Below are 10,623 nucleotides of genomic sequence, written 5' to 3'. Positions count from 1 at the left end.
GTTTTGCCTTTTCTTTTCCCCCCTATACTGAGTCTCAATTATCTTAAAAAAGGCAAATGTCCCAGGTCCTTTCTCTCCTCTTTTGCTGAAACATTGGAGGGTTTATAGCAGAAATTGTATCTTTTATCCCTGGAGTGCATTATCTTGCACTGTGTACTATTAAACTGATCTTTATTATTCTGTATCTCCAAGTTATCCATTGCTTCCCATCTTAACAGTTCCATCCTCCTCCATGTCCCCAGTGCCTCCCACAGCCCATTAGCTGTGGTGTTCAGCAGCACGTTGTGTTTCAACACTTTTGCCCCATCCTTATAAGCGCATCCTTGTATTTTCTATATGAACTCCTGCTCTGGCTGTTTCTGATGGAGCATCATAGTCAAACCCTTCAGCAGAGCTTGGAAATTTTGGGTCTATGCTGACAGTTGTTCTGTGTGAGACAAGGTACCTTTGGGGAAACCATGTTGTTGTTTCAGCCTGCTTTTCATTGTATTCCACTTCCCTGTCTTATGGAGTCACAGGATGGTTGGGGTTGGAAGGGACCCTTGGAGATCACCAGGTCCAAACCCCTGCCAAGGCAGGGCCACCTAAAACAGGTTACACATGAACATGTCCATGGTGGGGTTTGAATGTCTCCACAGAGGGAGACTCCACAACTCCCCTGGGCAGCCTGTGCCAGAGCTCTGCCACCCTCAATGGAAAGAAGTTCCTCCTCGTGTTGAGGTGAAACTTGTTGTGTTTTAGTTTCTGGCCATTGCTCCTCATCCTGTCGCTGGGCACCGCTGAAAAGAGTCTGGCACCATCCTCCTGGCACCCGCCTTTGAGACATTTATATGCATTGATGAGATCCCCTCTCAGTCTGCTCTTCTCTGAGTAACCAGATCCAGCTCCCAGAGTCTCTCCTCATAGCAGAGATGCTCCAGACCCCTCATCATCCTTGTGGCTCTCCACTGGACTCTCTCCAGTAGCTCCTTGTCTTTCTCGTACTGAGGACCCCAGCACTGGACACAACACTCCAGATATGACCTCTCCAGCGCCGAGTAGAGGGGGAGCATCACCTCCCTCGACCTGCTGCTGCCACACTCCTCCCGATGCACCCTAGGATACTACTGTCCCCCGTGGCCGCAAGGGCACACTGCCGGCTCATAGTCAACTTGACATCCACCACCACTCCCAGCTCCATTGCTTTCCCTTTCCGTGTGCAGTCAGACATCGGGGGGGGGGGGGTGTGTGTGCGAAAAAGGACGCCCCGGCCACCCCAACCCGCACCCCGCCGGGTTCCCGAGTCAAGCGCCCGAACGGCGGCAGTAGCTTGAGGGAAGGGGGGCCCCATGCTTGAGGGGAAGCAACACCGCGACCGTTACTGGCGCTGCCGCCGCCCCGCCCGCCCGTTACCTCACGGCGGAGGCGGGCGGGGCGCGGCGCGGGGCGGTCATAAAGGGCGGCAGCGGGGGGCGGAGGGGTGCGTGCGTGAGGCTGGCGCGGTCGCTGGGAGCGCGGGGAGCGGCTGTGCTGACTGGTGAGGAGCGGGGACGGGACGCGGCGGCTCCTCGGGTCCTGACTCCGCTTACAACGGGGGTTCTCCTTGGGGCAAGCGCTTGGTGACGCGTTTTAAGTGGTTGCCGTTACTTGAAACGGCGCGTTCCGCTGTGCGGGGGGTGCGGTGCCCGTTCCGGCGCGGCAGAGCCCGCTCAGCTCTCCTCTGGGGAGTTGAGCCTCTCCCGCCTCTGGTGCCGCTGGGGTCTGGAGGCACGGTGGTGTCACAGGGTGCTTTTGGCTGCAGCTACGGGCGCCTGGAATTTGTTAGGTGTTGGGTCAAGTTATACGTCTGATAAGGGAGAAGCTGCTGCTGGAGAGTGAAGTGCTCCTCCGTGCCAGAGGTGAAAGTATCTTGTTCTCATTTCTTTTGTCTTGAGGTCTGCGTCCTATAGAATGCTTTACAGTTTGTATTAAAATAGGCAGTGTCTGTCTTTGCTTCAGAGTTAGCTTCTCCCCAGTGAATGAGCATCTTACGGGCACTTCCCTGGCAATGGGAAGGTTGGATGGGGCTTGGAGCAGCCTGGTCTAGTGGAAGGTGTCCCTGCCTGTGGCAGGGGGTTGGAACTGGATGAGCTTTAAAGTCCCTTCCAACCGAAATTCTAATTCTATCATCTCCAATTATCAGATGCTCTTGTGATGGAAAATGTCAGTGGTGAAACAACAGGCATCCCAAATACATTAAAGTCACTAAGGTCCTGTTGTTGCTAATGTAAGCCTTGTAGAGTAGGCAGACGTGAGTGATTTAGGGCTGGGAGGCTTGATTCTCAGATTGGTAGTCTGAGAATTAAATTCTCCACTGAACTGGAAATGAAATACTTCATCTTTCTGCTGTAAGGTCAGCAATGTGTATTATTCTCCTGGGTGAGGATCACCAAGCAGAACCAAGTGTACATGGTGTGGTGGAAGCACAGCGTCCTTTCTGGTTGCTGTGTAGGCTGCATGTGTTGTAGCTGCTGAGGAGGCTACAGATAGGAAAGATGAGAAGGAATGTTTTCAGAGCTGGTAGCTGAAAGCACTTGTAGCTGAAGATAAAAGTCATGGAGGACACTTGTGTTCTTTAGTGGTGTGAAGGATTTAATGGAAATACAGTGGGTTTACCATGAAAATGTACTTCAATGTGCTTGAAGTGCCTGAGGGTAGCTTTTTGCAGGCTGGATGCCTTTGGGTTTATGCTGTGTGGGAGCATTAAGGATTGAGTTTGAAGAAGTCCTGATTTCATCTTGTGAATCACAGGTTTGTTTTTGTGCCTTATGATGCGACCCACAGCAGCAGAGTTTGTAATGCAGCAGTTCATGCTCAAGGACAGAAGTTACTTCCCCAGGAGCATTTTTACTTTACACTGTACTTGATCTTGGATTTCACTCTTTCTTTGGAGGAAGTGACAGGTCAAATAAGCTGCTCAAAAATTAAAAGCTGGAAAAGGACAGGCATGAAATAACAGCATTTGCTCTCTGAATCTTGCTTGGGAAGCATTCCATGCACTGTGGTGTTGCATGTTAGGAAGCTTTGCAGTTGGCAGTTGAAGAATTCTTGGTAGGCAAGAGTTAATTGGCTTAAATTTGACTATACTGACCTTGGCAGCTGCAGTCTTCACAAGTACTTGGGGCAGAAGGAGGTGAGGCCTCAGTCTGTAGCTGTCAGGAAGCACCTGGCCACAGTAGAAACCTGGAACATTAAGTTAGAGTTGGATGGCTGTAGAACATGTGTATCTACATACTTCAAAGCACAAGCCACTTAAGCACAACATCTTGTCAACTGTGACAAGACTTCTTAAAAAGTGCGAAAGTTCAGGTGAGGCTGTGACTAAGTCTGGCCAGTGAGGTTCTTAAGTCCTTAGTGTTAGAGTAACACTGGCATGGTACACATATGGCAGCTCTTAGAATCTTGTTTTCCCTCCACAAATGAGCAGAATGTCGGGGCAAGTATGAATATTTCCCAAAAAGTAGTTTAAGAAGGGTGAAGAGTTGCATACAAAGACTGCAGTGCAAATTGAATAGTTGTTACCTGACTTGGCAGATGAAATTCTGTCCAGGATGCTGAACTGCTGTAGCTTTTTGCAGGAGTAAGGTGTACTTGGCCTTTATCCCAGGAGTGGTAGATGCTGGATGCTTGAGAAAGCAAAAACTTCTATGATAAGGAGGAAGTCTTCTCTCTCTGGCATAATTAAAGTGCTTTCAGTGGGCTAGATGTCTAAGCCCTGAGACTGATACCTGAGTGTCTTCCAGTTGGAGAGAGCAGTTTGAGCTTTATGTATAACAAAACAAGTTCAAAGCTTAACTTTTGGAAGTGTTTTGCACTTGCAGCTCCTCTGTCTTCAGCTCGTGCTGCAGACGATCTTAAACTTAGGTAAAACTTATGTGTCATCTTCATTGATAATTTCCCTTTGACACAAACTGCTTTGCTGAAGTACTGAACTCTACCTCACCAAAAAAAGGACAGTGACAACTCAGTGTTTTTTCTGCATCAATAGAGAATCTGTGCATCATTTCAGGTGAAAGGCTTGCTGATAATAATTTATATATAGAATTATTTCTTTTTATTTGTGTCTGTGTGTAGGCAGAAAACCAGAGCATAGAATATATCTGGGAATCATACAGAAAAGTCTGAAAAAAAGTCTAACTTGTCTTTTTTGTATATATTTCATCTCCCTACAGTTTCTTTGGAGAAGAAAAATCTTAAGATGGCAGACAAAGGAAGTAAGACAGACTGCATGTCGTGCAGTGTACTGAACTGGGAGCAGGTCAGCCGCCTGCATGAGGTTCTTACAGAGGTGGTTCCGATCCATGGCCGAGGTAACTTCCCAACGCTGAAGATCACTCTGAAGGACATTGTTCACACAGTTCGGAGTAGGCTGAGTGAAGCAGGCATTGTGGTACATGATGTCCGTCTGAATGGCTCTGCAGCTGGTCATGTCCTGGTCAAGGATAATGGGCTGGGATGCAAGGACCTGGATCTCATTTTTCAAGTTTCTCTTCCAAGTGAGGCAGAGTTTCAGTTAGTTCGAGATGTGGTGTTGCGATCCCTCTTGAATTTCTTGCCAGAAGGAGTAAGCAAGCTAAAAATCAGTCCAGTAACACTGAAGGAAGCCTACATCCAGAAGCTAGTCAAAGTGTACACAGAGTCTGACCGTTGGAGCTTGATATCACTTTCCAACAAACATGGTAGGAATGTGGAGCTGAAGTTTGTAGACTGTATACGACGACAGTTTGAGTTCAGCGTGGACTCCTTCCAAATCATACTAGACTCCCTGCTATTTTACTATGACTACTCAGAAACCCCCATGTCGGAGCACTTCCATCCAACTGTGATTGGGGAGAGTATGTATGGAGACTTTGAAGCAGCTTTTGATCACCTCCAGAACAAGTTGATAGCCACCAAAAATCCTGAAGAGATCAGAGGTGGTGGGCTTCTGAAGTATAGTAACCTCTTAGTGCGAGACTTCAGGCCCATGGATAAGGATGAGATCAAAACATTAGAGCGCTACATGTGCTCCCGATTCTTCATAGACTTCCCAGACATCCTGGATCAGCAGCGTAAGCTAGAGACCTACCTCCAGAACCACTTCTCCAAAGAAGAGAGGAGCAAATATGACTACCTCATGATTCTGCGCAGGGTGGTGAATGAGAGCACGGTCTGTCTCATGGGACATGAGCGAAGGCAGACTCTCAACTTGATTTCTCTGCTAGCGCTCAAGGTGCTGGCAGAACAAAACATCATCCCTAATGCCACTAATGTTACCTGTTACTACCAGCCAGCACCTTATGTTAGTGATGTAAACTTCAGCAACTACTACCTTGCAAATGCTCCTGTGCCATACAGCCAGTCCTACCCCACTTGGCTGCCTTGCAATTGATTGCTTCACTTGAATGTTCTTGAATGGAGGCTACTGAAGGCCAAGATGCTGAGTGTATGTAGACAAGTAATAAGTGTCGGAGGTTTTCTAATGGAAACATGACTGCATCGGACTGTCGATTTCCTGGTGTGCAGTAGGAATGTGCAACCAGGTGACCTGCTATCACTATATCTCTACAATTGCTGAGAAGCCTTATTACCTCTTCATTAGGAGAAGAAAACCAGCAGCCAAATGTTAAGAGGAGTAGTTACAAAACTGTACTAGTTCTGGAAGTGGCTATTAACATGTGATTTAAGTGGAGTATTCGGTGAACTGGATTAGTTAACTGACTGTAAAATGTCTTTAGCAGAGCAGAAGCCACTCTTGGAGCAGCAGCAAAACTGTTTTCTATTGCCTAACCTCATTATTCTGTACTTCCTCAGTTCAAGTTCTGGCCAACTTTCTATTGAACTAATTGTGCAAAAGTGGCTCGTGTCATACTTGGGCTGCTTATACTTCCTGGCTGTGTAGAACTGGTAATAGTATGGATACTGTCTGTTTTGTAAAGGACCTAAATGTTGTTTCCTGTAGTACCTAGGGGTATATGGTCCTGCCTCAAGTTCAAGATGAATTTCTTGGAAGTTAAAGATGGATTAGTAAGTTTATCTTTAAAACATAAGCTGGCTAAATTTTTCTTGAGTACATAAATTTGGAAGGTGGCATTTCTAAACATGCATTCAAAACACAATCTAAATCTTGGTAATGTGAAAAGTCCTTGAAATGAGGAACTGAAGCCTTAAATGGAATTGGAACCACAGTTTGAATAGTTGAATCCAGGCTCAAGATAAAGTCTTTCTGAATGCATCTTTCAAAACCATTTTTGTCACAGCTGGAAAGTAGCACAGCTCTTGCATTGAAATTTACCCCAACTTTCTTCCTCACAGGTCCACAGCAAGCAAAAAAAGAAAAGCCACCACCAAAAAAACCAAACCACTAAGTTGCAGGGTGGACGTGCACTCCTGCCACAGCACAAATTCCTAAAGTGCCTCTGAAAATGAATTTCTTATTGTACAACTTCAGGCGGGTCCTGAAGGCTTGTCTTTCTGTCACCACTGAAGGGTTGAGCTTCCTGGTTTATCACTATCACCTGGTCACTGTATGAGATGGTATTTTGAGTGGTTAGGGTAAAATTCTTCCTCTTTATTGGTCTTAACCCTCACCTGAAGAGGTATATAAACCCTCAACAGAACTCTCCACAGAAGCTGTATGTGTTGAAAGCCTGTCCCTGTTTTTAGAATATCCTCTAGAAGAGCATGTATTCCCTTGGAGGTGTAGGGGGCTGACCTTCCTAAAGGGTATGTGCTGAACTTGCTGCTTTGGAACTCCTGTGCTTTATAAGGAAGGTTAAAAATTCCCCAGTTATGTTTATAGTGGTATTAAACTGGTATATTAACTGGATGATTTTCACTGAATTGCAATAGTAAAATAGATGTAGCAAATGATCTTGAGTTTCCTTTGCTTGCCAGAGAAGTAGACTAAAAAGGTAAATATAAGAGCTATTTAATATGTATTGGTGCAATCTTCAAGAATACCTGTTTGCTAAACCTTTTTTATGACTTCTAGCTGTCTCTGCAAGCTTGTGAGACCAAAATGGCTGATCAAACAAATGATTTAAGATTAGAAGGTAAACCAGAAAGCAGGTGAAACACCAAGGTATGGTTGCTGTTGAAGGTGGAAAACAGTAGCAGTGCAGCACTTAAATGGCAGTAAAAAAACTTGCCTGTTCCTCATAGGACCAAAACCTTCTGGTTACATTGCAAGTTCTCTCACTTTTCGTAACTACTTCATAAAGATTGCCTCCACAGAGCAGTGAGGTTGCTCTTCTGTTCAGACTTCCTAATTTAGCTTAGGAAGGCAGGGAGGGATACAGAAAACAGACTGTAGCAGAGTATGCTTTAGCTTAATTTTTTTTTTTCCCAACAATCTTGTAAGCAACTTCAGTAGCAAATAGACAAATAATTTGGTGTCTTCTGTTGTGGTTTTGGGTTGGTTGGTTTGTTTTTTGATTTTTTTTGTTTTTTCATTAGAGGCTTCCTGAGTAGTCAGCTAAAGTAGCTAAACTTGAAAGTGAACCCAGCCTTTTTTATTAACTGTGGCTTGGACTTGGTGTAGCTTACGGACAAGGCACCTCTCACCCAAGACTTAAATTATTTGGAAGGCTTTTTTAAAACTAACATGATGCCAGTGTTGTCATGTGTGTTAAACTTAGTGCAGGCTTACTACTGGAATGCAAACTTAGGCATGAGTAACTTTGGCATGCAAGGCCTAGTATAAAGTGTCACTAGAAAGAAGGAAGTCTTTTGCTTAGGAGTCTGTAATTGCTATCATCTTTTAAATAGATGTTTTTAAAGCCAGCCTGAGCTATGTCCATTGCAGAAGTAAACCATTGCCTAGAGGCAATGTTTGATTTGCATATCAAATAGCCTAGACTTACATATATGTCCTGTCGTGGCTGGTTTTTAGAAACTGTTCCTGTGCATCAGCTCATGTGGAAGAAGTGGTCGGAGACTCAGGAGGAGTCCTCACAAACTTGAAGCAGATTTGTTTTGCTAGTCTTCAAATGCCTTAGCTGCTGAACATCAGGCCAGGTGCATCTACTGGAAAAGGAAGTGCTAGAAAAAAGGCTATAATGGATCCCTACTGAGATAGGGCTGGGGAGAATTTCAGCTTTCTGCCATAAAACTCTACTTTTACTAAAGAACTTACTGTTGAGGTCTCTAAGGAAGCTTTATGTTGAATGGCTGCTTACTGAGCAGCTGACTTCCTTGGTTTAAGCTTTGCAGGACTGCTGTGCTCCCTGTCTGTTTCTTAAGTTGCTCTGGCATATGAGAAACATCAATGCTTTGTAGCCTGGATGCTAGATGTTAAGCACTTGAATAGTTAAAACTGTATCCAGAAACTGCACACTACTGCATTGGCCCTGCTGTATAAGGGATTGCGGGGACACTGTCTCATTGCCTTCAAAATAATCCTGGTTTGGTATGTAAAGCTGGAGTACTCAGTAGCTTTTCATTATTGTGTTGCAAGCAGCCTACCCCTTTCTGTTTCAAGTTGTCCTAGCAGCCTCATGTTGCATGTGGCAGTGGCTTAATTTGGTGTGTGCTAGCTGGTTTGGGTTCAGGTCTATGGTGGTCCCTGTAGCAAGGAGTAACACGAGAACAAGCACTAGGTAAGTTAAAAGTGATGACCTTAGGACAAGTCTAGGCTGCCTGTTTGATTCGGTCTCCGTTCAGTACTTGATGATGCCTCTGCAAACCTACTCTATCCTCCGTTACTCACTTGTGTGTCAAGTGGAGGTTAAAGAAAGACTACTACACTTCCCCTTACTGCATTCCCTCTGTGGGAATCAAAACAAAGCTGCAGTAACACTAGAATGCAAGTCTAGCATCAGTGCATCATTCCTCAGGACTGGGCTTCTAGTAAACTAGACAGTGCAGTTTAAAATAGCTGTTTTCTTTCTGTAGTTTATAAACTCTGCTGGGCTTAGCCAGTCCAAGGTTAAGCATCTGCGGTATTTATTGCCAAGCTCCCCCTTGACTTACAGTCTATTGGTGTGACTTCCTCACTGTAAGAAATTTTTTTATTTGATAAGGATGCTACCAGGGAGACCTAGTAGTAGACTGGGTGTTAGTCACTTTGGTAAAATCCTTATGCTGATCCATGGTAACTCTGAAAAGTTGTAAGGGAAAGCATACTTCACGCTCCCTGAGTTCAAGATTTAATTCTTGCTGTGTGTGTCCTTAGCTAGTTCAGTCAGTCACTAAGATGGGCATTGAAGACTCCTGCTTGCTTTCAAGTAACTATTTTTCTAAAGATCTTCACACTTTAACAGTCATAATCCTGTCTACAAAGCAGTAGGTAGTATTTAAATCTAGTCCGAATACCTGAAGCTTTTTATTGAAACTTAAAGACCCATATTTTGGGATTGAGTTCTGTGGGTAAGCATTTGGTATGTCTTGTGCTTAGGCTTTGTGGGCTTCTGATCACTAGAATAACTACTAATGTTGGTAGTGATCTCTGCTTATTGCTATATGAGTGCTTGGGAAAAGACCTCATAGAAGAGAACTTGGACAAATAGCTTCAATTCTAAGCTGTCAGTGTACTGATAGGACTTTTTTACCATTCCTCACACTCATCTCAGTCAGTCAGGTTGCCATAATTGTTGAGCACAGGAATAAGCAATAAATTGACCATAGTCACTGGCAGCTTGATCAAATTTGGGCATTGGGAGAGCCAAATGGATAGTAATACTTATAGCCTTTGCATCTGGATCTTAACAATTTGTTAAATATGATGAGGTATATTTCTTATGTTCTTTAATTTCAATGAAACTAGTTATAAGATGGGATTCTGGGCTGTAATTGTAGAAGCTTTGGGGGGAATGGTTGGAGCACTCTGGTTTTTCTCACTCGGAAGAGAAGGTCGCTCACCGAAGTGTCTGGATTGGGCTCGTCTGATTAAAATTGAACTTTCTGTTAAAATTTAGAAGGCCTTTTTTTCTATGTTTATCTCAATTTTTTTACTATTAAAAGAAGTCAGCTCTTGCAAAATCCTTCTCATACCTCTTCAGAAGAAATGAGTTGGTTTTTTGGTTTGTTTTGGGTTTTGGTATTTTTTTTGTTTTGTTTGGTTGTTGTGGTTTGTTTTTGGTTTTTTTTTCTTTTTTTTTAAGCTGGCAAAACAAGGTACTAGAAATACTTGGAATTGTGATGAGCCCAAATGTGAGATTGGTCACAGTAACTTTGTCTACTGTTCTGCACTGTGGTGTTCACTTGTCATTCTTGGAATTTGAGTTTTGGACCTTAATGATTCTGAAATTCTTGTGCAAATAAACTTATGCTAAACACTGCTTGCCTCAAGTAATTCGTGCATCTAAATTAGTACTGACGAATTTGGGGAGTATTTGGGGAGCTTATTGGCCAATGTGTGTGTGGATACACTAGGGGGAAGGAAGAAATAGCAATGGGATACACAGTAATGCTTGGGTTTAGATGTTATTCAAGGTATTCTTCCTGAATGTACACATTTGCCTCAGCTTACTGAAGATTAGTCAGTGAGACATCTTTCACTTGCATTATAGTGACACTTTTTAGTCCATTTTTGCCCTGAGCATTATCTGGCCTCAATTTGACTTCAGGACTGTGCCTCAAGATGTTTTAGGCCTGTTAGTGTCTGATCTGAGCTAGAGCCTGCCA

At 44.1% G+C, this 10,623-nt stretch overlaps 1 protein-coding gene across 2 annotated transcripts; it reads left to right on the top strand.

Annotated features, from left to right (window-relative positions):
• The first annotated feature begins 1,477 nt into the window (after positions 1 to 1,477).
• On the top strand, positions 1,478 to 10,276 carry TENT5C (terminal nucleotidyltransferase 5C). 2 transcript variants are annotated; one of them, XM_030471980.1, is made up of 2 exons: positions 1,478 to 1,516; positions 4,191 to 10,276. In XM_030471980.1, exon 2 carries the CDS (start codon positions 4,217 to 4,219, stop codon positions 5,387 to 5,389), a length of 1,173 nt encoding a protein of 390 aa, XP_030327840.1. In that variant the 5' UTR covers positions 1,478 to 1,516; positions 4,191 to 4,216; the 3' UTR covers positions 5,390 to 10,276. The 2 variants fall into 2 exon arrangements, with proteins under 2 accessions (XP_030327840.1, XP_030327841.1); XM_030471981.1 differs by lacking the exon at positions 1,478 to 1,516 and adding an exon at positions 1,816 to 1,877.
• The last annotated feature ends 347 nt before the right edge of the window (positions 10,277 to 10,623 follow it).

This window comes from Strigops habroptila, chromosome 2 (genome assembly GCF_004027225.2).
Source record: "Strigops habroptila isolate Jane chromosome 2, bStrHab1.2.pri, whole genome shotgun sequence".
Taxonomy (NCBI): Eukaryota; Metazoa; Chordata; class Aves; order Psittaciformes; family Psittacidae; genus Strigops; species Strigops habroptila.
Note: the sequence above shows the minus strand (reverse complement) of the source record. Positions and strands in the feature narration are given on the sequence as shown.